General features: G+C 33.8%; 5 protein-coding genes and 1 pseudogene across 13 annotated transcripts; all 6 read right to left on the reverse strand.

Annotated features, from left to right (window-relative positions):
• Positions 1–2,591: 2,591 nt before the first annotated feature.
• AT5G26582 lies at positions 2,592–5,918 on the reverse strand (annotated as a pseudogene; the record flags this gene model as incomplete). Its single annotated transcript has 1 exon — positions 2,592–5,918.
• A 982-nt stretch (positions 5,919–6,900) lies between these two features.
• Positions 6,901–7,938, reverse strand: AGL34 (AGAMOUS-like-34; the record flags this gene model as incomplete). Its single annotated transcript, NM_180557.2, has 1 exon — positions 6,901–7,938. One exon carries the CDS (start codon positions 7,936–7,938, stop codon positions 6,901–6,903), a length of 1,038 nt encoding a protein of 345 aa, NP_850888.2.
• A 3,912-nt stretch (positions 7,939–11,850) lies between these two features.
• On the reverse strand, positions 11,851–13,103 carry AT5G26749 (C2H2 and C2HC zinc fingers superfamily protein; the record flags this gene model as incomplete). 2 transcript variants are annotated; one of them, NM_001203475.1, is made up of 5 exons in its annotated part: positions 11,851–12,230; positions 12,323–12,394; positions 12,526–12,589; positions 12,737–12,858; positions 12,943–13,103. In NM_001203475.1, the coding sequence occupies 5 exons, from the start codon at positions 13,073–13,075 to the stop codon at positions 12,121–12,123; spliced, it is 501 nt and encodes a 166-aa protein (NP_001190404.1). In that variant the 3' UTR covers positions 11,851–12,120. The 2 variants fall into 2 exon arrangements, with proteins under 2 accessions (NP_001190404.1, NP_001154741.1); NM_001161269.1 differs by having other exon boundaries at positions 12,031–12,230; positions 12,794–12,858; positions 12,943–13,075.
• Positions 13,104–13,212: 109 nt separating this feature from the next.
• Positions 13,213–16,312, reverse strand: SK 11 (shaggy-related kinase 11). The gene is made up of 13 exons (NM_122557.3): positions 16,104–16,312; positions 15,574–15,709; positions 15,404–15,496; positions 15,237–15,296; positions 14,869–15,141; positions 14,719–14,793; positions 14,566–14,622; positions 14,338–14,478; positions 14,200–14,250; positions 14,005–14,100; positions 13,820–13,903; positions 13,603–13,705; positions 13,213–13,500 (listed from the first exon to the last, which is right to left on the reverse strand). The coding sequence occupies exons 2-13, from the start codon at positions 15,673–15,675 to the stop codon at positions 13,418–13,420; spliced, it is 1,218 nt and encodes a 405-aa protein (NP_568486.1). The 5' UTR covers positions 15,676–15,709; positions 16,104–16,312; the 3' UTR covers positions 13,213–13,417.
• Positions 16,313–17,378: 1,066 nt separating this feature from the next.
• AT5G26760 (RNA polymerase II subunit B1 CTD phosphatase RPAP2-like protein) lies at positions 17,379–21,142 on the reverse strand. 2 transcript variants are annotated; one of them, NM_203110.2, is made up of 8 exons: positions 20,442–21,142; positions 20,151–20,351; positions 19,801–19,899; positions 18,964–19,590; positions 18,660–18,859; positions 18,316–18,579; positions 17,894–18,040; positions 17,379–17,809 (listed from the first exon to the last, which is right to left on the reverse strand). In NM_203110.2, exons 1-8 carry the CDS (start codon positions 21,004–21,006, stop codon positions 17,705–17,707), a joined length of 2,208 nt encoding a protein of 735 aa, NP_974839.1. In that variant the 5' UTR covers positions 21,007–21,142; the 3' UTR covers positions 17,379–17,704. The 2 variants fall into 2 exon arrangements, with proteins under 2 accessions (NP_974839.1, NP_198028.2); NM_122558.4 differs by having other exon boundaries at positions 18,964–19,899.
• Positions 21,143–21,482: 340 nt separating this feature from the next.
• AT5G26770 (myosin heavy chain, cardiac protein) lies at positions 21,483–23,974 on the reverse strand. Of its 6 annotated transcripts, none has more exons than NM_122559.2 (6): positions 23,797–23,974; positions 23,404–23,606; positions 23,140–23,247; positions 22,247–22,708; positions 22,076–22,177; positions 21,483–21,984 (listed from the first exon to the last, which is right to left on the reverse strand). In NM_122559.2, the coding sequence occupies exons 2-6, from the start codon at positions 23,569–23,571 to the stop codon at positions 21,817–21,819; spliced, it is 1,008 nt and encodes a 335-aa protein (NP_568487.1). In that variant the 5' UTR covers positions 23,572–23,606; positions 23,797–23,974; the 3' UTR covers positions 21,483–21,816. The 6 variants fall into 6 exon arrangements, with proteins under 6 accessions (NP_568487.1, NP_974840.1, NP_001330545.1 ...); NM_001036869.2 differs by having other exon boundaries at positions 21,688–21,984; positions 22,136–22,177; positions 23,797–23,953; NM_203111.2 differs by having other exon boundaries at positions 23,404–23,974.
• Positions 23,975–24,974: the final 1,000 nt, after the last annotated feature.

Raw genomic sequence — 24,974 nt, forward strand, 5'->3', positions numbered from 1 at the left:
TCCGTGCATAAATCGTACAAAAATACAAATAGAATTGATAATAGATAATAAGTGTATAATTCGTATAGAGATACAAACAGATCTGATAATAGATAATTAGTTCATAATTTGTGCAAAAATATAGACAGATCTAATGATAGATAATCTGTGCATAATTCGTGTATAAACAAATATGAACAGAAAACTTATCTTGTTAGCTTAAGATTTTGTTTGTTTAGGCGGTTAGGTTTTTTTTTTTTTTTTCGTTTTCTTAGGTGGCTAGGGTCTCAGCTAGGTAGGACTCGTGCTGATAACGTGTTATAACCAGAGAAAGAGATAGAAGAAATGAGTGTGTTATTCCATTGAGATAAAAGGTTCTTTATATAGGTGTACAAGGAAAGGGTAAAACCCTAGAAACATCTAGATGATGGGCTTAGATGATGGGCCTTATAATGGGCATCCATCTTTATTCATAACACAAATATATTATTTGTATCACTTTTACAATTTTGATACAAACTAAAGAATTTGCGTCATTTAGAAAATGATACAAAATTTACATCAATAACAAATGATGTTAGTTAAAGATTAAGCATCAGTTATAAAAAGTAATGTAATTGATTACTTAATTTGTCAAAGTCCCACATTACTCTCAGTAGGAAAAAAAAAACTTCATAGTTTTCTTATATATTGTGATCTTGGTTTTAATGGTATCAACAAAGTGTAAAGCTTAATAAACAACTATTATCCTAAATAAATATAATCGTTTGCTTTCATATTAATTAATAAACTTAAAAAACTTTGTTTATTAAACAAATATTTAATATGATTTTAAAAATTTGTTTATTAAAAAATATTTAATATGATTTAAAAATAATAATATGATGTAAACACTTAACATAAGTTATTATTACTGTAATAATTATTAACATTATTTTGATAAATTAACACAAATACTAATATAATTTATATTAATTGATGCAAAATTAACATCATTTTTTGTAACTTATGCATATTAACATCGATTACAATAATCAATGCAAAGAATTATTTGAACCGATGCAAATTACCAATTCCATACTCACTTATATAAGTGATGTAAAATTCATTTGCATCAATCATAATAATGCAAATATATAAAATAAATGATGTAAAACACCCCTTTTGTTGTGGTAATTAATTCACCATTCAACATCGTTGTAGTGCATTATTGCAGACTAAAAATTTCATACTAGTACACACTTCAGTACGAAATTCCATACCATTATAAATTTACTATTGGTCGGCTTTTTTTAATTCACTCTTTAAAAGCTCCATTCAAATAAATAACAATGTTGAAGTGCACACTATTATTTGATTCATATTATATAGCCCGACGTTTTGCATACTAAAATATTGGTACGTATTGTCCGATTCGCAACTTATGAACCAACCATTCAAAGCCTGAATTTAAAACCTCAAAAATGTATTCTTCCATTTATCTACTACTCTATTTAACAAAAGAATATATATATATATATATATATATATATATATATATATATACACATATATAATTATAAATGTGATTTTATGTTTAGGTGATTTTGTTTTTAATTATACATATACATCAGTAACATTTAGCTGTTTTTGAACCCTATATTTCTCAACTACTTACCGCCATTCTAGTATTCTCACAAATCATCCACCAAAAAATATTTCCTCTCTAGACTCTTCCAAATAGGCATCCAAATGCGACTTTTGTTGCTCACAGTAGTTTCAATGCTATTTTCAACCTTAAATAGATGATGTATTATAAAGCTTCGATCGTATTAGTAATATTTAAACTATAATTTGTGTAATACTAACATTGTATGGAAACTACTTGCAATTTCTAAATATCATCATCAAGTGGAAATATTCAAAAACTAGCTCATGTAGAGTTAGTGTTGCTAAAACACCTAAATAATTTGTTGATGACTTGACTTCCTATTATATTATTTATATGGCAATTGCAAAAATTAACTTCTTCAAATTTTGTTTTGACTTAAAGTAATGGGTGTTTTAGCATTTGAGTTTCGGCCCAAGTTGTCAAACCAAAGGGGTGATGGTTAACTTTACCAAATTATATTTTTTGGATATTATGAGGTGTTTTGGGTTTTAATCACTTGACTAATCTTTCTAGGGTAAGTGTAGCATCGATTACCCCACTCACCGATTTTTTTTGTGAGTACATAAATCAAAGCACTGTTTGCAACTAAAACTAATTAATTTCAATAATAATTTTTATTAGAAAATACAAACAAAAAATTAGCAGATTATCACCCTCGATTTTTCAACATAATTTAAATTAACACCAGAAAATTAATATTTGTACAAGCCAACAAACATGTAATGAAAACCCTTAAAACTAAATCTTCACAATATGCAGCAGCAGGCTATATAAAAGACTAGGTATATATTTGTTTTGACATTAAAAAAAAAACCCAGTTAGATTTTATGCTGAATATTATCTTTTTTTTTGAATAAAATGTTAAATTATATTCAAAAGCAAAAATAACTGTTTTACAACTTGTGCAACGGTTTTTTAAGAAAATAAATACAGTTGAAACTTTTGGAGCTATAAAATATTAAGATCGATAGGCGAACCACATTTGAAGTCCCTTGTCGTATCTCTTATCTCCCTTTTGGTGAATAACAGATAACATGTTCCGAATGTGTTTATCAATCCACTGAATCAGTCGAGCTGCTGGGTTTGGGGTTTCCCCATGCCTTCTTCCATTTCTTTCTCTCCAAATTGTATATACTGATGCTTGTAGAACACTTCGAGCCAAAAAACAAGAGACCCTGTCATGGCATTGGCCTGAAACGTAGCTGATAATAGTTTGCCAATCCGTTGTATAACTACGTTGTAACAAGTTCTTGGCTAATGCTTCCCAGATTCCAGAAGTGTAGGCGCAGCTAAAGAAAAGATGGTCTCGTGTTTCCAAATTGTTGTTGCAGAGAACACATCCCACTGAAGATTGGAGATTCCAATGTTGCATACGTTGCCCTGTTGAGAGTTTGTTCCAGATTGCTAGCCAAACACAGAAAGAGTGTTTTGGAGTTTCATGGGCAAACCATACTCCTTTGTGCCAAGCTACCTCAGGAGCTGTAGTTCTGATATTGTTCCATGTATCCTTTGTAGAAAAAGTTGGTGTAAACACAACATCTTTTTGGTATGATGACTGGTCGATAATGGGCAGGATAGTGGATCTAGTTGGAGAAAGAGGAGTTATGGAGCTCGGAATTACTCGAAACTAGTCAGTGGCTGAAGCTTGGTCAACCCGTCGTAGACGCCAACACCGAACTGCAACACTGAATCAAATAGAAATCGCTCTCCATTTCCCGTCGCCTACGTCCACCTTACAACACGTTTTAGCCATATCTCGACATTTTAACAATTTCTTCCAAATCCATGACCCCACAACTGAACTGGTTTTCAATGACCAGAAAGATTGCCTTTTAAGTAGAGTTGTTTCAGTCCATTTGACCCATAAGGAGTTGCTATGTGACACGATTCGCCAAATCAGTTTAAGACAACATACCTCATTTGCTTCTTTTAGAGAGCGTAGCCCCAGCATACCCTCCTTTTTTGGCTTACAAATAGCTTCCCATGAGACTTTAGCTTTGTTGGAGCTGAGCTCTGTACCGGACCAGAGGAAAGCCGAACACAACTTGTCAATTTCCCTTATGCAAGCTCGGGGTAGTCTAAAAGCCGCCATCCAGAAGTTACATATACTCCAAAGGGTTGAGCTAATAAGGTTTAATCTTCCAGCAAAGGAGAGAAACCGTGATGTCCAAGCTTCAATTTTCTTTCTTAATTGTTCAATCAAGGGGAGGCAATCAGAGGCAGTGAGGCGCTTACTGACAAGCGGTAGACCCAAATAACGAACTGGGAGCTTTCCCACATCAAAAGAGAATTTTTGGACTATTTCTTGATAGACCGATGCTTGAACTCCGGCTAAATACATTGTGGACTTTTCCATGCTTATCTTTAACCCTGACCACTTGGCAAATTCATAGAGAACCTTTACAATTCCGTCAATAGATCGAACCTTTCCATCCGAGAGGATCATCAAATCGTCAGCAAAACTCAGATGAGTTAAACCAATAGCTCTACACTTCGGGTGATAACCAAATTGCCTTGCGCCCACAGCTTTATCCAACATTTTTGATAGAACATCCATGCTTATCACAAAAAGATATGGAGATAGAGAACAACCCTGCCTTAGTTCCCTTGCGCTGCTAAAAACCCCCGCTAGTTCACCGTTGACTTGAACCGAGAAAGAGGCCGTTGTTATACAAAGCGTAATCCAATGAGTAAATTCCGGTGGAAAGTTCATGGCTTCAAGAACATTAATAAGAAATTTCCATTGCACAGAATCAAAAGCTTTTGATATATCGATCTTTAGAGCGCACCGGCTTGAAACTGAATCCTTATGGTAGTCCTTTACTATCTCCGTAGCGAGCAGAACATTTTCAATAAGAAGCCGATCCTTCACAAACGCAGATTGGTTCCCCACAATGAATTTGGGAAGTACCAATTTGAGTCTGTTTGCAATTATCTTGGAGATAACCTTGTAGAGGACATTGCAACAAGAAATGGGTCTATAATCTTTCATCTCTTTCGCCTCTTTCTTCTTAGGAATGAGAGCAAGAATCGTGGAGTTGATGCCCTTTGGTAAGAAGCCCTTCGCAAAAAAAGATTGAATTGCCAAAATAAACTCAGCACCAATTATGTTCCACGCTCCCTTATAGAATTCCGCTGTATAGCCATCCGGCCCCGGTGATTTATCATTTGGCATTGAGAAAACAACCTTATGTATCTCCTCAGCCGAAACATGATTGGTGAGCATTTCTTTGTCTGAATCTGAACATCGATACGGAAGCAAATCTTGAAGCTCTTCCACTGCAATGCCCTCAAAATCATTCGGGATTAACTGCAAAAACTCTCTGAAATGATGCTCAGCCTCTGTTTTTATTTTTTCCTCTTGTGATGCCACAGACCCATCATGACAAATAATCTCTCTGATTGAGTTCTGCGCCTCTCTTGCTACCACAGCTCTATGGAAAGCTTTATTATTTCTATCTCCAATATCCAACCAATGTAGCTTAGATCTCTGCTTTAAAAACTTCTCCTCTAAAACTGCAATATGATCCCATTTAGCATAAGCTTCATTTTCTTCCTGCATAGAGCTTGGTGAGGGATTGGCCATTTTCATTGCTTGCTTTTGACATAGGGTTTCGAAAGCTTCCTTTGTCTGTTTAACCAAATTTCCTAGACGCTCCTTTCCCAAGTTTCTGAGCAGAGGCTTTAATCCTTTTAGCTTCTTAGAAAAACGGAATAGAGAAGAAGTTGACATAAAGATTGCCTCTGTTTCATTCCAGTAACTTTCCACCGTCGGTATGAAATGCTCCATTTCAGTAATGACATTTACGAATTTGAAAGGTCTTTTCCCTTTTACCACCGCTCCAGCACCAACATTTAAATTGATTCTGCATCGCAAGTGGTCGGAGCATCCTCCAGCCTCGAACACACTATAAGAACGCGGAAAAGACTGAAGCCAAACATCATTCACCAAGACTCTGTCTAGCTTCTTTGCTATTAGATCATTTTCTCGCTTGTTTGACCAAGTAAAAAGCGGACCATGATATGCTAAATCAGTGATAGAGCAGTGATTCACAGCCATTTGAAAGTCTCGCATTCCTGTTGTCGTCACCGGATTTTCTCTCGAGTTGGAGTGCTCTTCCATGTCAAGAATCTCATTAAAATCACCAAAAATTATCCATGGTTTACTACGGATAATAGGAGAGTCAGAGTGATCTCTCAAGTCATTCCATAGTTCCTTACGTTCCTCCATAAAGTTTGAAGCATAAACAAACGAGCAGAAAAATTCTTCTTTAATTTCACCGAACATGTTATGAGTTGCCCACTCTTAAAAAACGGACGCAGTCTCACATTCTTCTTCCATACTACCCAAATACGACCTCTTGTACTATGCTCATAATTTGTCAACACTGACCAATCTTTGAACAAGTTACAGCCCAAACTCTGAGCCCTTCTCTCCTTAACTCGCGTCTCTATCAAACAACCAAACTGAAAATTCTGTTCTTCTATTATCACATACACATATATACTATAATCAAAGCTGTGATGGTGTGTGGATAAATATTTTGCAATTTTTTTACTTATCAAAAGTTCTATTTTTCCTAAAACTGTATTTAGGTGATTTACAGAGATCTCTAGTATTATCTATATAGTTATATATTATTATTATAATTGAAATACTAAAAACTACTAGCACTATTTTTTTTATAATGACTGAGGGTCTAACTGATCCAAAATTTGGAAGAAAAAATTTTCTACCTAATTTTTTGGAGCCCAAAAGAATGGGAAAATGTTATTAAAAAAAATCGACCTAGGCACTGATTAATCGATATAGGCCCAAGGCCTCTACCGAACGCCTAACTACCGCGTAACGATTTTTTTAACATTGAATAAGAGTAGTTCTCTTTTATTTTTTGTTATTAAATATTTTTTTCCAAAAAAATAAGATTTCCTACTTCAAATTGTTGGGAAAAACAATTATTCTATATGTATGGGTCCTAACAGAATTTAATTGAATATTTTCTTCTAAATATTGTACTAGTCACACCTTAAATTTTCGAAATAAAATTCCAGTTAAAGTTTCTCACACAACGGTGAGCAAATACATTACTTAATAATCTTTTTTTGGGCAAAACATTCCTTAATAACTAAAATACATAATTAAGTTAAAGAGAGACACTTTAACCATTACAACAATTATTAATAAACAAAATTAGTTTTTGTCTTTTGAAATGAAGAAAACACAAATACAAACAACTGAACACTTAGATTAGAAAATCTCCCTCTTTTGATTAGAGATTATTGTTGAAGTAAGGATCATAAACACCGGTGGTGGAAGGCATGTAACTTGTGGAACCATGATCAACGACTGGTAGTTGATTGTAGTTGTAGTAGTTTCCGTCCATGAAAGGAATGCTCTCACGCCCTCCAACATGACTCATATGTTGTTCCACCATCGGATTCATGAATGGTTGTTGTTGATTCATATACTGATTTGATTTCTGATTCAAATTAATGTTGTAGAACTCTCGTTGAATCTGATTAAACATATCATTAGGAGGAGCCTGGTATTGAACCTGATTCATATTCTGATTTTGAAAAAAATCACAAAAGTTAGTAGGAACAAGGTGTTGAAACGGTCGATGCAGATCTTGACTCATATTCATATTCTTATATTGAATATGATTAGAAAATCCAAAGGGAGCAGTTACCGCAGTTGCATTCGCATCAAGAAAATGAGTCGTATCGGCCACAAGAACACGAGGATTTGTAGCATTAGGAGTATCTACAACCCCAGTTGTAGCAAGAATAGGAGAGTCGGAAGACGACTCATCACCAGTTTCTTCAACACCAATTCTAGTAGGAAAAGGAGAGACGGAAGGCAACGAGTCACCGTGTTCTTTAAGGATCTCGATCCTTCCGTTAAGCTGATCGAGATATAGATTTATACAAGATAACAAATCTTGAAGGTCTTTTGCATCATAACGATACTGCGACATTTTGCCTTCAACACAATCAAACATAAATCGTCTAACCTGTAACTCTTGGTTCGCACCAACCAGGTTCTGTAGTTGCTCTTTTGCTTTGGTAATCCTCTCCATTAGATACGTTTCTTGATTCATCATCTTCCTTGTTCGGGCTGTCGGCGACATCTCCAGAAACTCTGGAACCGGAATGAATGGACTGTAGATGAGAGTACAAGCTTGGACACCACATAGAGTTGACAACTCGTAGAGTTTCTTCATTATCCCATTTTTCCTCTTCATGAAGGATGTTTCCCTTGATATTTCATTAGCTATCAAAGATAGCTTTACCTTCTTCATCCCCATGAATTTGTTTTTTGTTTTGTGTGGTTGTTTAATTTGTTGGCTCAAAGACTGTTTATATAGCAAAGAAGGTGATTCTAGTCACTACGATTCTTATCAATTTAGTGGACTCATTAATTCTAAATAACATCCAGGAAATCTCTTATTAATTAATTGACCAGGTAATTCATTATTATCTATATAAAAATATTTTTTTCTTATCCAAAGTTTGGCTCGTCTGATCCTAAATAATATCCGATGACAAAAAAAAAGAAAAAAAATATATCCATATAAAAACAGGGGGCATGTAATATAATATTTTATATTTATAAGTTTTGCTTTTACTAAGAATTAATTTATCTTACTCTCATTGTTTCTTTTTACTCAGAGTAATTTCTAGCTTACTTTGTTCTTATAATGTGAAGTTTTGTAATAGTTTTAAGTGATTGTACTTTTAAAATACAGTAATATATTGTCAATGTATATAGAATTGTGGTAAGCTAGAAATTACTCTTAGTAATTTCATAAAGTTTGTTATCTAACGTAAATTTCAGAAAGTTTGTTATCTAAAGTAATTTAAAGATGTACTGTGAATCATACAACTAAATTTTGAATAAGTGCTGAGAATGTCCTTTCCACACTACCTCTTTTCAGTTCTACCATTTTCTATTTGTCATTTTCATTTATACCCTTTTTAGATTTTTAATGACCATTTTACCACTATTTGGAAATTGTTTTAGGTTAACAAAATGAAATATTAATATTTCTTCGCATAAAATATTTCAAAATAAATTTCCTGCCAAATTTTTCCTGCCAAAATATTTTTTCAAAAACATGTTTCCCGCAAAAAAAAAAATTGTCGGGAAATAGATTTAAAATGTATTTAAAGTGTATTAAATTTTTAAAGATTTTTAAAGGGTTTTAAAGTGTATTAAAAGATTTAAAAGGAATTTTAAAAGGGTTTTGAAAAGATTTACAAGAGATTTTTAAAGGGTTTAAAAAGGTTTTAAAGATGTACAAGGGTTTTTAAAAGATTTTAAAGGATTTACAAGAATACCCTTTAGAAACTCATGTAAATCTTTTTAAAACTTTTTGTAAAGGTTCACAAGAGTTTAAAATGGTTCAAAAATTATTAAAGGGTTTACAAGAGTTTTTAAAAGATTTTTAAATGGTTTACAAGGAATTTAAAGGATTTACAATAGTTTTTAAAAGATTTACAAGAGTTTTAAAATCCTTTAAAAACTCTTGTAAAATATTTTAAAACATTTTGTAAAGAATCACAAGAGTTTAAAAATGGTTCAAAAAGAGTTCTGGATGTTGTAAATACTTACAATTTTTTCTAAGAGTTAAAAAATGTTTGTAATGACTTTATAAGAGTTTTAAAAGGATTTACAAAGGTTTTAAAATCCTTGTAAATCTTCTTAAAACTCTTAAAAAACTCTGGTAAATCTTGTAAAACTATTGTAAAAAGTTATAAAATGATTTACAAAGGTTTAAAAAGGGGATTAAAATTATTTACATATGTTTTAAAGACTTTATAAAGATTTTAAAATGTTTTAATATGATTTACAAGAGTTTTTAACAACTATCAAAGCTTTTAAAAAATTTTACAAGGTTTTTTTAAAGAGTTTTTAAAAAATGTACAAGGATTTTTACAAGCATTTTTTTGGCTGAGAAAAAATTTGTTACGAGAAAATATTTTGGCGGGAACATTTTTTTGGCGGAAAAGAAAGTTTGGCAGAAATTTTCTTTTTGGCGGGAAAAGATTTTAATTTTCAATTACATGTTCTTATTAGATGAGGGTAATTTGTTCACTCTGTTCAAGGGAAATGGTATTTTTAAAAATGGAGAACAGAAAAGAGTATTGTTGCAAAAAGTTAGTAAAAAAATGGTAGTTTTGTAGGTCTCCCCATAATAATAAATCCTTTTTAATGCCTTTTTTATGATGACCCTTTTCAACTCTACCCTTTTTTAAAACAATTTTCATTTCTACCCTCTCTAAATTTTTAATTACCATTTTATCCCTATTTGGAAATTGTTTTACGTTAACAAAATGAAATATTAATATTTTCGCTTAAAATTGTCTATAATAAATTTCCCGCCAAAATTTTCAAAAAAAAATTCCCGCCAAAATGTTTTTTTCAAAAATATTTTTGCCGCAAAAAAAAACATTTTTGGCGGGAAATAGATTTACAAAGGATTTTAAAAGGGTTTTAAAAGATTTACAAGGGATTTTAAAAGGGTTTTAAAAGATTTACAAGGGATTTTAAAAGGGTTTTGAAATACTTACAAAGGATTTTAAAGGACTTTAAAAGATTTACAAAGGTTTTTTAAAGATTTTTAAAGGGTTTAAAAATATTTTATGGAATTTTAAAAGAGTTTTAAGAGATTTACAAGAAATTTTAAAAGGGTTTTAAAATATATACAATGGATTTTAAAGAGCTTTAAAAGATTTACATAAGCTTTTTAAAGGGTTAAAAAGTGTTTTAAAAGAGTTACAAGGGATTTTAAAAGAGTTTTAAAATATTTACAAGAGATTTTTAAAGGGTTTTGAAAAATGTACAAATGTTTTTAAAAGATTTTTAAAGAATTTACAAGAAGACCCTTTAAAAACTGTTGTAAATCTTTTTAAAACCTTTTAAAATCCTTTGTAAATCTTTTAAAATCCTTTGTAAATTTTTTTAAATCCTTTTAAAATCCCTTGTAAATCTTTTAAAATCTTTTAAAAATCTCTTGTAAATCTATTTCCCGCAAAAAAAATTTACAAGGATTTTTAATTTTTGGCTGATAAAAAAAATATTACGGAAAACAAATTTCGCGAGAAATTTTTTTTTGGAGGGAATTTATTTTTTTGCGGGAAAAAAGTTTGGCGGTATTGTTTTTTTTGGCGGGAAAAAAAAAATATGGCGGGAAAATTTCAGTTTCCAATTACATGTTACTATTAGATGAGGGTAATTTGGTCATTCTGTTCAAGGGAAAAGGTATTTTTAAAAAAGAACCACATATAAGGGTATTGTTGCAAAAGGGTAGTTTTGCAAATCTCCCAAGAATTAAATTCTTTTAATTATAGAATCTAATCCATAATCACTCTTTTATAAAAACGTAAACAATTATTTAACCACATTTAATTGAATTTAGTTGTAAAATCCAAACCCTAAGCATTCTTTTATAAACTCAAATTGACTTATAATCTCGTTTAATCGTAAAATCTAAATCCTAATCTTTTTTATAAATCTAAACAGAAATATAACATTTAATTACAAGATCTAAAACCTTAACTATCCCTTTAATTATAAAATCCTAACTGAAATATAAGATATAACCTTTAATTATAACCCTGAAACCCTAAAACCCTAACAGAAATATAATCTTTAATTATAAAATCTTAAACCTAAACCGACATATAAGTAATTATAATACGCTAATCAAACTCTTCTTTATAAACTCAAACTATTTACTTTGTTCATAATTAAAATAAAAAATAAACTAAAACCCTCCATTATAAACCTAAAAACCAATATATAAATTTGAAATATTAACTAATAAATCATAACCTATCTTTTATAAACTCAAACCAACATGCTCGACTAAATTACTCTTAGGAGATTCGAAGATATTTCTCTCAACAATAAAGAGTTTAAAATTAGTTCTATTTTATGGAGTTGAAGAAATGAAAATGAAGTTAATAATTTAAATATTTGATTCTGAACAATCTGATTTTTCTTTTAGCCAACTTATACTCTGTTTCTCAATAATGTATTTTCTAGGGAAAAAATTGTTCCAACTTTGTAATTAATCTACAGCCTTAGGAATTGCTCCAACTTTGTCAAATATTTTGATAGTTTGGCTTGGGAAGTCTTGTTTAGCACATGGCCAGGAAGCGGATAGCGAATTAGCGATATCCTATCATCACGCAATGAATAGGGACGAGCCAACGAAATTTAAAGAATTTTATCAGAATATCGCACAGTATGTTAAATTGCAAATTTGCCATGTCCAAACTCCGAACAATGTCTCTAAAGTTGACGACAAATTGAGTAACAAGACGACAATTTGGTTGACATTCTTCCAACCTCGAGTCTGAAAAGAGACAAGCTTGTGGCTAAAAGCTTGGTAATGGCAGAGCACAACGAGACAAAGATTAGTCTTTTCCTTTCAAGTAGAATCATCAATGTTGAAACTGAGCATTATTCAGAGAATTTATATCTATCCCCAGTCTATGAAGGGAAGCTGAGGATAGCCTTGCTCAGGAGGCGGTTTTAGCGATGGCGGAAGATCAAACCAACCTGTTCCTGGTCTCCCACTAACAAAATCACCTGTTTTAGACAATTCAAACTTCCAACATCAGATTTTCTATAAATGCTTAAATATTAGAGAACTTGAATGACGAAAAAACAAGAACGCATACGGTTTAAAGTACTTCCTTGGATGTGTTGTTGGTTAAGCATGTCAACACGAAGTTGTGTATTATTTGTGAATCCTGCATTTGAATTCAACAAGAGGATGATGTTTTAAGCAAATCTTGCGCATAGTAGAGACTTCTTTAAAGCTTTAAGTAGCCTAAAAGAGACCAAATCACTGAAGTCAAAAATCAACAGGTTTTGACCTAACCTGTGCTTCCTGTATTGTTGTTAGGATGGAAGTATCTGCAAGAATCTCCAAATGGGCAAAAATTCTGCAAAACCCATTAAGAAAGGAACAGACTTTACTTGGAAGATTACATACATACACACATATGCAATGAATTTTTTTGCAGAATCAAACAAAGCAATGTAAAATGTGTGATTCCACCAGAATATAAACGAAAAGGACAAGACTTTACACATCCAGAGATTGCTAGGAATGATGAACATAGCGAAACAAAATCAATCCGACGTACCGAGGTAATGAATCGATTGCAGAGACCTTTCGTCGCAAAATTGGAGACTTGTGGATTAACAAGATCTAAGAATTTCGTATTAAAAGAAACAGAGATGTTAAAAATCGTTCCTTTAAGAAACAGAGAGAAAAAAGAGAGAAGAGAGATACCTGAGGAAGAAGAACTGTACCAAAGGGCTTTAGCTCGAAGATGAGGTTTGCTTTGAAGATGGCGTTTTCTAGCGACTTGAGTGTCTTGAAACTCTTTCTCGCAATAATCACAGTAATATTTCCCCGACGGCATCTTCCGGCGATGACGACGACGACTCGTAGAATCAAAAAGTTTTGGCTTTTATTAGTTTTAGGCGCGTGAGGATACTTGTATTTGCTACAGTGACTTTTAGGGTCTTTGTTTGATGATGTTGCAGAGGAAGAAGAAGATACAAAAGCAGAAGTAGCAAACTCTTTATCTAGATAAAAAATCTTGGTGGGCTTTTACATTATGAACCAACCAACCATAGTAATAACTCTTTTTTTCTCTACTCATACAACAAACAAAGGGTGCATATCAGTTTGTGACATATTGATACATAGAGAGGTAATTTATAAGAAGTGTTTGTTGTGTTCATGCTACATTAAGAGGAAATCACAAACCGAGCCAAGGACACTGCTTCCTTGCATGCTCAGGTACTAACTTAGCTACCATCTCCAATGGTACACCTTTCAGCTCTGTTTCACAACAATTACAGGTATAGCTTTAGTAAGGTAAAACTTTGATGATTTTACAGGTAAGTTGGAGATAAACACCATTAGGAAAGGGAGATGTTGTACCGTGAGGCTTGAAGTTGAAAAGCGGTGGAAGGAAACGTCCATTAGGTAGACGTGCGTTTGGGTCTCTTAACTCATCAAAGAATGGGTGGACTAATGTGTCGAGCTGTGATCAGGTTTACGATTCAAGTAAAAGCAAGTCAGACAAAAGAAAAATAGGAAATGAAAGGACCATCGAGAAGATTCACAGAAGAATGTTGAATTTGTAAGTAATACTCACAGCGGCACTTCGTAGATTAGGAGAGTATTGAAGAAGTCTTGAGACCAAATCAACAGCTTCTGGAGGCATGCGTTTGTGGAAAATCTGTGAATATATTATGACGAGTAGATATTGTCACATTGACTGTAACTGCTACTGAATAACACATTGACAAGTTGATTTGATGAATATAAGTTTATTTCTACCTTGTGCCATGGATGAGCTTTAATCTGAGGGAATTTGAATTCCGTGTAGTTTGGGTTCATGCACTTGATTTCTTCTCTAGTAGGCGTTCCCAAGACCTACCCCAAAGCATAACAAAAAACATTACATCAAATCTTCTCTCAGTATTATTGAAAACAAGAACTTGTTATCAAAGTGAACAAGTGCAAAGCTTATACCTTGATAATCTCTACAAGTTGATCAACACCGCTCTCACCAGGGAACAAGGGCTGTCATGAGCAGAGAATAGAGTTTGTCAATCACAAAATTCCAGGTTAAGTAGAACAAAAATGTTTGAATAAGATTTAATGCATTACCTGTCCAAGCAATAGTTCAGCTAGAACACATCCTGCAGACCAGACATCAATGGCTGTCGTATACTCGGTTGCTCCAAAAATAAGTTCAGGTGCTCTGTAATACCTCGAGCAGATGTAGGAAATGTTTGGTTCTCCTTTTACCTGTTTTCAGATATTACAATGATCAACAAGATTGAATCTAACTTTTTCCAAGAAACAAAGTACCCGGAAGAGGTTTATCAAACTCACCAATACTTTTGCACTTCCAAAATCACATAGCTTTACTTGATGAGTGTGCGGATTTACCTGTTCCATTACAGGTGAAAAAAGTAGCATTAGACAATGAAGAAAAGTATATTCCCGGGTATACTGTGAGCTCCTGTTTATTTAACTTGTACATACCAACAAGTTTTGAGGTTTTATGTCACGATGACACACACCAATGCATCGGTGAATGTAAGATAAGGCTCTAAAAATCTGCCAAACATAGAGAAATCCGATAAGAGATCCAAAACATAACTCTAAATCTAACAGAAATGTAATAATTGATACCTGATAAGTGTAAAGTTTGACGTATATAAGAGGCATTCTCTGATTCAGTTTGTTGTAGTGTTTGATAACACGATGAACAGTTTCTGGAACGTACTCAAGAACAAGATTGAGGTAAAGCTCATCTTTTTCAGTGGTTGAGAAGAAACAATGTTTCAGAGACACAACATTAGGATGGTCAAGTAGCCTCATGGTTTGAAGCTCACGGTTCTTGTACCTCCTATCTTGTAAAACTTTCTTTATCGCAACAGTTTCTCCTGTCTCAAGACATTTCGCCTAAATCACATAAGAAAATACAGAGGAATCCAATTCAGTCAATTGATAGATACATGATGTAAAACGTGAGAGATGATAAGCTAACAAAAACTCACTTGGAACACAACACCAAAAGATCCGTGACCAACAACACGCTCAGCCATGTAGCTAATTGTCTGCATTGACATTGTAGAAAAATTAATAAAAACACGAAACACTAACCAATCAACTAACTTAAGAAGATTAAAAGAACAGTTTTTTGCAAAGAAGAAGAATCAAAAACCTGTTTTGGTTGGCCATTTCTACCACCAATAGTAGTCACAATGATATGTCCAGTCTCTGTTCCATTTCCATCTACCACTGTCGCTTCCATTTCCTAACAAACCACAATCCATTATTTAGATTCTCATGAAATACATACCAAAAACTATACTACAACGCATGGAAACATACTTTATCGTCACGAATTTTCATGTCATTCATTTCTTCAGGCAATTTATCAACACCAGTAGAGTCTCTTGCTCCAGGATTAGGAGCTATACCCACTGACGCCATTTTTCAGGCTACAAAACTCTTCAAACTTTCAAGCCTGCAACAAATAACAACAGAGATTAAAATCCAATGAGTAAAGTTTGTTGCTTTACTAATAACAAAACACACAAATTCAATTTCAATAAAGGAACAAAACACAATTCTTTCAAGCTTAACAATTGAACACTTCAAATAAGTAAAAAACAATTTAGAACACTAAAATTACGAAAAGGAAAGTTTTTTTTTAACGGGAACAAAAAAAATAATGATAAGCCCAAAAAAAGTTGCAAAATTTAAAAGACCCAAACATTAAAACCAAATTAGAGTTTGGTAGAGAAGAGAGAATCTGTCGATTTTAAAATGATGGGTTAAATTAAAATTCATGGTGAAGCAGATCTGAAGCTAAAACCCAGAAGAAGGGATGAAGAAAGAGAGAGATCTTTAAGACGTACCGATGAAAACGTAAAAATCTCAGATCGATGAAGAGAAGAATTAGGATATTAAAGAGAGAGAGATCCGTACGAGTAAGGATTTGTGGGTTTTAACAAAAAAAAAAAAAAGGATTTGTGGGTTTGATGATTATGAATCTCTCTCTCTAACTTTATTTATTTTTCCGGTGAGAGACGAATTATGAAATATTTTTACTTTATATTATTTTGTGATTCGTCTATAATCATCTCTCTCTATATAGCTGGCTTCTCGTGAAGACAATTTTATTATTACTATATTGTAAAAGAAAAAAAATTAAATCATTTTTTTTTTTTGGTAGGGTGGGGAAAAAAAATTAAATCATTGATAGGCAAATGGATAATTTCTTTGAAAGTGAAAAAGAAAAAATAATGGGACTCGTCGAAGTTAGTAAAGTTACATTGGTTTTAGTTTTTGTCCTCTTTTTGAGATTTGACCATTCAAACTTTTATATTTTCTTCCCAACACAACAAACCAAAAGAGATAAGGGTCATAGAAAATAATGCATAAAGAACTTATTTATTAGGATTATTGGTAACTAAAAGTGTTTTAGCTGTTAGTTGGAGCTGTAAACTTTAGCTGTACGAAAAATTAGTAAAATAAATTGAGAATAAAACTGTTTGTAACGTTTTTAATAAAGTTTTTGTGATCGGTAAATATTAAAACTGTATGTTTTAGAAAATTTTGTACAGTTTTTTAAAATTGTTACCAATCAAACCCATTATTTTAATGTGATTGGTACATTAAAACCACCATATGTTTCTTTGAATTTTTCTTGTAGTTAAAAACATCTAATTAGTATAGGAATTTATTTAGAAGAAGAATAAGTGAGGGTAATTTTGACTTTTAAAATTTGTATACCTAAAGAATATACGAAGGAGACCAGAAGCTGAAAATGGGCCGTTGGGTCAAACGTGTCGGAGAGGAAACAAAAAAGAAAATAATCAACGACCACTTTTTTTATTATAAGGTGAGGTGAGAGACCCTCCCTATCTAAAGTAGTAACCTATCTCAATAATTCATCCCCAATTATTGGATTTTATCCCTACTACATTTAATTTATAGTTAGGAAAAAACATTATGGTGACAATTCTTTATTTTATTCCATGTACATTTCATTTATAAACACTAGTAGATGTGAATTAAATGTTGAAACAAGTATTATATAACAAACAAGAGATTCTGGCTAGGAATTATTACTATTTTTTTTCGACAAAAGGTACGGATTAAGATATTACTTAGTCAATCATAAATTTCTTCTCGCATGCATAGAAACACACAGTCTAGAATCAAAATCTTAGACGAAAACATGTCTTAGTCAAAGAAAATTTGACATTTCAATTCAAACTCATTAACTTACTAACTTATAAGAAATTTCATAAAAGGAACAACTCAACGTCTCTGACCCATTTATCATATATCGAAATGCGACAAATCTTTGTTCCAAGTAAAAAGCAAGCCAAGCATGACTTCAAGATCTTTCATACATTCAAAACAATGGCTTCAAAATTATAGACTCCTCTATTTTCATATATCTTAAGTTGATTTCTTTCTTCTACCAATAAACCTTAAACCCGGGTTTTGTCTACGCCCCGCTTCGGGTAGCAAACTGAGGAACACGGCCAAGTGGTAACAGGATATCCTTCATTGTCTCATACTCTTCATTTCCAATTCCACTTCCTTCCAAAATCTGATATTTTTCACCAACATTTATCAACAGATTAAATTCAGTTAGAGTTCGCCATTTATTATGTTCAAGTTGACTGGAACAAACCTTGTCTCTGTTGGATATATAAGGTGCAATCCGAGGGATACGTGATACAGACAACGCATCCAAGAAAAGAAGAACAATCACTAGCCATTCTTTTACCCTAAATGATGGAACTGCTCCTGTCAACGACATTGTCTCCAACAAGCTTCCCTGCTCAACAACAAAACACAACCAATATCACTGAGAAACTATATATAAGCTTCCCAGCGTAAGTTTGAGACAAGATTCTCATGAGGAACTTTTAAAGAGTTTATAATTTCAAATATGATTCCATACTTATATACTAAGGTTTCGTTCTAGGAGTACTTGCTACATTTTACAAAGATAGACGGGACCAATCACTAATTTGACTAGGATGGGCTATTTGGTTTATAAGTAGACCGACGATAACAGACTAATGAGAAGAAAAAATATTGGAAACGTACCAGTCCCTTTTCTAACTCGGATATCGCTATTGGCAGCCTGAGATGAGTGACGACTCTCGGTAAAGCTCTGGCAAGGCACCCAGCAATTGTCTGCTTGATCTCTGAGGAAAGCCCATCTACCATGATAATCCTCCGGGGGTACTCCTTCCCGTTAACCAATAAGAACTCCTCATGAGCAGATTCTTCCTTCCCATATATGTATGCCAGAGAGGACGATGATACCCAGCCAAACAGTGAATCCCACATCACAGCGAAATTTGATAACTGAGGAAGGAAGAGGACCAGTGAGTTTATTTCAACGCATTCCTAATGGGTGAGTATATTTAAATGCATAAGAGACTTACTGTGAGATTGAAGCCCTCTGGAGGTCCATCAAACCACGATTGATCACGGTCAAACAAATCAGAATCTGGAATCCCGGGCTTATTTGGCCACTTGAGAAGAGTTGGTTCCTCTTCAGTCATTTCCTCCTCACTATGTTCCTCAGTAACCTCTTCGTCAAGTTGATGTGTGCTGGGCAACAAAATGATTCCAGCTTTTGCAGCTATATAAAGCATGTCAAAGGGCAAAATTTAGGAATTTATGCAAGTCCACAACATATGGACATCCAAAGTATCATAGCTAAATTAACACCTCCTATGCACTTACTGGCATCACTTGCATCTGAATTTCCCGAAGAAACAGCTTCGGCAGCCTGGCTCAATGCCGTAGCAAGGGCTTCTGCTAATGCAAGGCGTGATAAACTATTGACATCCTCTATATCATTAGAAGACAGGCTAGGACCTGCTGCGTTATCATTGTTTCTAACCTCACAAAGATCACCACGGCCATCATTCTGATCGGCCCAAGTAACTGAACGACTAAGCTTCTTCGAGCCAGAAATTTTAAGGCATGATTTAGTGACGATTTCACTTGATGAACACACATCCTGAGCTTTATGTCTTTCATACGATTCAGCTGCAAGGATTTCTTCACCATCTTCATAAGAATTAGCATGGTATTCAACAGAAATAATTTTCTTTCTTGATTTCTCTGGTTTTGTCTTCGAGCCCTTCGTATTAGAACCAGAAGAGGATCCTGATAGGGTATTTTTCCCGTCCAAAGTCTGAAGATCTCCTTTTAGCTTGCAACTAAGAGAATCTTCCATCGAACATTGTGGCTGCTTAGACACACTATATTCTACGCCGTATCCATCACTCATCATAGCAGAACTCGCAAGACCCATCTCATCAAACCCAAAATTCTTAAAATCCTTCTCTATTTCATTACAAAAACCTGCATATGTTAGACAGATAAACAGAGTCACACAGGCACAAAAACTGCCTAACAATCATTAGAACAACTTAGAGACCCAAGGAATAAAGAATCTCATTCGAGATACCAAATGAATACAGCAAAATGAAAAAAACGTAACATATACAGATTATTTTAAGAGATATCTTGAAAGTAAGGCCTAACTATCTTCACAGCTTCCTAAGTGCTTACTCAATATTTTTCTGGGGAGAACTGTAGTTTTTTCCTGGGCACAACCCATCCCATCAACCCCGAAAGTCTTCTTCTCCTTTTCTTTCTCACGACGAAATCCTGCAGACACACATTAGAATTCATTAAGACTCAGATAAACAGAGAGCAAGGACAACGACATTTATTGCTTCACCCATCAGTAGAAATGGCCTAATAACCACCAAAAGATCTGTCTCTCCGACGAATAAATCAAAACATTCATGATACCATCCAAATACCTTTAAGCAAGACTAAATAACATATACAGCTACATTTCTTAGAGATATGTTGGTCATAAGGCCTATTACTCTTAAAAACTCCTTAATGCTTACTCGAAACTTTTTTGGTGGGAGGAACTACAGTTTGCTCTTTCAGAACTGTTTTCCCTTTGCCATCAACAGATTCCACAACAGTAGAAGCTTGCTTGGTTTGCGGTGGAAGCTTTGAAACACTATTAACATCAGGCATAATTACTGTGCTAGTGAAATCCATCTCATGCTTCTCTTGATTACTTTGAGTAGTAGCCTTGGAATCTGCCAAAACCAAACTTAATTATTACACATCGATAAAACATTTGTTAACTGAAATTTTTTGCTCACACCATAGTTCATCATCGAACTTACCATTACTTGATTTGCTTCGATCAAAAGGAACATAACCTTCAACAGCATTAGAAGGACCCATCCACTTCTCTAAAGACAATTCTTCACCTCTAACTCCAAAATTCTCCTTAATCATAAGCTTAGACAAATCCAAATCCTTATTCACATCCAAAGAACCTTTCACTTCCAAAGAATCACCAAACAAATCCAAAATCTCATTCAACTTCACCGAATCAAACTCCAATGTACGAGCCTCTTGCAAACTCCCCGAAAACGTTTTGCTATCAATTAAACAACCAGCGGAGCAAAACTTGCTCGTCTCCTGTAAATCGTAAACCTTATGGTCCTTCAACGAAATCCGATACTTCCCTCTTCTAGAAACATCGGAAGGGAGAAATCTCTGGCAAAGAGTATAACCACAGAGCTTAGCGATTGCTCGTTCAGTGACGACATCTTCGTAATCTGATCGAGACATTAACTTCCTCGCCGCGAAGAGCTGGTTCTGATCAGTGGTATTTTCGAGCATATAGAGCTGAAGCTTGTGAACCGCATCGTTAATGGCGATTGCTTCATTATCCTTTGCCATTTTTCTGCAAACGAAATTGAAAAATTGCTTCAAGTTCGGAATTTAGGGTTTTTCTCAACGAAATCAATTTCCCCCAAAAACACTTGAGGCAGACTCGAGAGAGCTTAAGCAGAGAAGCCAGAAAGCTAAAAGTGATGAGATCATGAATGGTCCTTACTTATTCCTTAAGCCAGGTGAAAGGCGGTTCACGTAATTGGGCCGAGTAATTGGGTTACATTATGGGCCAATATTGTTCAACAGGGAAAATGTCATCAGTTTACCATTTAAAATATGAAAACTCTTGATTTGGTAATTTAAATTCTCATTTTTATTTTGACTTTCAATTTAATCACGAGTTCTTGTAAACTAAACTAATTGAGATACAAATTCTTCTTTTTTTACGCCATCAGTCAACCTCCAGACAAGAGATTACTTCGAATTCGAAGAAGAAGAGGGAATCCAAAAATCGGTTTTCGGTTTTGGGATAAAGGGTATGTGATCTAGGGAATTTCTAACGATGTCTCTTAATCAATGAAAATTTGTGTTTAAACTGAAAGTCAACATAATATTGAGGATTTAAATCACCAGGTCCAAAATTTATGTTTAAAACCAACGAAAATGGTAAACTGATTATTTGAATGACATTTTTCCCATTTTCTTTTTGAGAAATGATTCAAATACACATGAACAAACTTATAACTTAACAAAGGGAAGCAAGATTTCTCTTCGCTAAACCTCAAGGAGTAATAATATGCACCATTATCTGACTACTATCTGCAACTACTGCATTTACACACCAACAAAAAGAAAGAGAGTTCAAGACAAAAGAACTCATCTTTTGGAGATAATAACTAATATCAACATCGACATTGACACAACGATCTTGAACCCTGAAGTATCCCAGAAGTTTTGTTTCTCCCCTGAAACCGATTCATTCAACTGTTTTCCAGTAATCTGATCACTTAGCTCTTTGATTGCCTTGTCTCGTCTCTCCCCCGCCTGCGTTCCATTCATCAATCATACAATAAAAACATTTAGTTTTCTCATTATACTAAATCAAGAAAAGCTTTATAAATCTTGAGGACTTTACCCTCTGTAGCTTTCTTGTCTGACTACGAGCTTCTTGCAGGCAAAACTCTAGTTTCAGTACCTTCTTCTTCAACTCTTGATCTGCTCTTCTTTGTCTCTCCAACTGAAAATGTTCATTTATCAGTTTCTGCGACAGAACACAAGAATAAGGACAGAGATATGGATGCTGCACCTGAGATTCAAGTTCCTTAGTTTTGAGTTTCCAATGAGCTGACATTAACTTCACATCATCTTTTAACTTTGCAATCTCTTCGTCTTTTACCGCCAATAACATGTTCATTCTCTCAAAGTTCTTTGGAGAAACCTCTTCAAGAAGTTTCCTGAGCTCACATTCTGTGCCTTTCCCAGACTTTGCAACAGCTTCAGTTATCTCACGCTCGATTCTCATAACTTCCTCTCTCAGCTGTTTTTGAGAACATTCTCTTGTCTTCAAATCTCTCTGAAGATTATCAAGCTGGTGACCGAGATGAGTTACACGGTCTTCGTGTTCTCTTAGAGAACGTGTTTTGTCGTCAAGTTGTTCTGTTAGCACTGAGCATTGAAGCTGTGCGGATTGAGCAGAAGCAGCACTTGTTTCTGCAATGTCCTTTGTTAAAGCTAGCTGTGATCTCAGATCGTCCACTTCTTCTAGAAACTGTTTTCCCAAAACAAGATCAAAACGTTCTTAGAATGAATGAATGTATGAAATAATCCATTCACTAATTACCTCAATGATTCTCAATTCTAGCATTTCATGAAAATATAACTTTTCAGGCCAATCTAGAGACCCATTTTCATCTTCATTGACCCAGTTAGCATTCCAAAACCATTCAAGGAACTCTTTTTGAAAAGGTCAAGCTTCATTGGACATTAATTATAATAAATTTGAGATTCTTTTTCCACACTCAGCTTCATCTACTTTAATCAAGATCTAAAAGGGCCATTGATTACCAAGCTATGATGATCACTTTTCAGTACCAACACTACTCAAAGCCCCAAACTTTTCAGACAACAATATCAAATTTGGAAGTCTTTTAAGTCATACTATATTATAAGATGAAAAGGGTTCTGAGAGAATAAACAAACCTTTTCAGCAGCAGAAGTTGAAGCTACAAGCTCACAATTTCTATCTTCCAACTTCTTCTGCAATTTACAGATCTCCATTTCCATGTTCTTAGCTTTCTTCTCTGCTTCCTAAAAGAAACAAAAAAAACAAATCATTTCTCAACATTGAAACTAGATTTCTGACCCTACCAAAGCAGTAACAATAACATAAAGGTAAGAAATCAAACAGAGAATCAAAAACAATGGAACAGTGAGAAGATTAACAAATTAATAAAAGGAACTTACTTTTCTACAAAAGCTTTCTTTAACAAAGAATTGTTCTTGAGAAACCAAACGACCTCTCACTTGCTTTAACTCAGCTGCCATAGACACAACGTTCCGCCTGAAACTCTCTTTTTTCCCATCCAAATCTTTCAAAAGCGGATCCACCGTCGTTTTGACGGAATCCGACATCAGGGTTTTGTCCAATTTCTCATAAAATTGTGAATCTGCATAAGCATCGAATCAAATCTCACAACTTTGAAATGGAAGAAAGAAGAAGAAAAGACAAATATTCAATGCATGTGGGGAAATCTTAAATTATTAACAAACTTGGAGGAAAAATAAACACTGTTGACCAATTTAAGAACTTTAAATGAAAGAATTTTTAAGAACAAATCGTAAAGATTGAGACTTTACGAGTTTAACAGAAACATAGAGTTCAGGGTTTTGTTGCTCGAACTGTTGTTGTTTCTGGGGAAAATTTCGTCGGAGAAAATCAAGTGATCATAGTATTTATTGTTCTTGCGTGACAGAGGAGAGAGAAAGGAAAGAAACACGTAAAGGAAGCTAACACGCAGTGGTCAATTAATTTTTGGCTTATCTGATTGTGAGAAAGACAGATACATCTGGAAATTAGAAAAGTAAATAATTACTACTACTTGATTTTATTAATTTTTCCACTAATTATGGGTTTTGAGAATTTATTGTTTTTTGTCATAAAAAGGATTATGAGTTATTACGTCTTTCCCTTCCGAATTTCTAGTTATTGGATTGATAAAGTACCCAAAAATATGGTTCAACTTTATAATAAGAAGAAAAAAAATCGAATTTAAATTAGGTTATTGGTTGGATTGCGCAGAAGTGGATGTGTTTAAGGGACAATGTCGACATAAAAGACAAAGTGAGAAGAAAACGTGGAGAAAGTAGAGTGGTCTTTAGGTTCGGAATATTATAAGTAGGGTTTTGGGTTCGGAAAGTCTAAAACCTCGCTACTCACTAGTCTCTAGCTCAAAGTTCGAGACAAAAAGACAACAACCTAGGCCGTTTTGTGCCTGGGTAGAGGTGTCAAGTAAGCCGGCTCGTGTCTACTTGGACCGATCTACAATGGGCACTTATTTTTGTAAGATCGCAACGGATCGGTCCGTTAGGACTACACGCAAAAATAATATGTTTAGATCCGCTCTGCTATCGTCAACAGGTTAGCAGGCCGGCCCGCAAGTTTATCTTTTATTTTTATAAGTAACTAAAATTTAAATTAACAATTATGAAATTTGAATTTTTTATTATTATTATTATTATTGTAAATCTTATAATTTTATATATTATATTTCATTACACTATCACATTTTTTATATTTTTATTTTAAAAATTATATAAAAGTGTTTATTTATTAATATTTTAGATTTATTTTTATTAAATATTTGTAGTCTGCAGACCGGTCCGCAAATCCATTAACAAAACCCGTTAAAACCTACAACTCGATTGAGCATGTCTGCAAGGTCCGCTATTTTATAGGCCTAACAAATGATGTCCAATCCCGCTCTGATATGGTACTATTTGGGCTGAGCCCGAAGACTTCTGGCTCGCTTGATAGC

The sequence above is a fragment of the Arabidopsis thaliana genome, chromosome 5 (genome assembly GCF_000001735.4).
Source record: "Arabidopsis thaliana chromosome 5, partial sequence".
Taxonomy (NCBI): Eukaryota; Viridiplantae; Streptophyta; class Magnoliopsida; order Brassicales; family Brassicaceae; genus Arabidopsis; species Arabidopsis thaliana.

Coding starts and splice junctions, on each gene's coding strand:
- AT5G26760 (NM_203110.2), bottom strand. CDS start 21,006: ATGGCAAAGGATAATGAAGCAATCGCCATTAACGATGCGGTTCACAAG. Junction 19,900..20,150: donor TCCCACCAAAAAAGTTTCGA/GTAAGCATTAAG, acceptor GTGTGTCTGCAG/GATTTCGTCGTGAGAAAGAA. Junction 18,860..18,963: donor TTCAGATGCAAGTGATGCCA/GTAAGTGCATAG, acceptor TGCTTTATATAG/CTGCAAAAGCTGGAATCATT.
- AT5G26770 (NM_001343980.1), bottom strand. CDS start 23,571: ATGTCGGATTCCGTCAAAACGACGGTGGATCCGCTTTTGAAAGATTTG. Junction 23,248..23,403: donor AAGAAAGCTTTTGTAGAAAA/GTAAGTTCCTTT, acceptor TGTTTCTTTTAG/GAAGCAGAGAAGAAAGCTAA. Junction 21,985..22,075: donor AGACAAGAAAGCTACAGAGG/GTAAAGTCCTCA, acceptor AATGGAACGCAG/GCGGGGGAGAGACGAGACAA.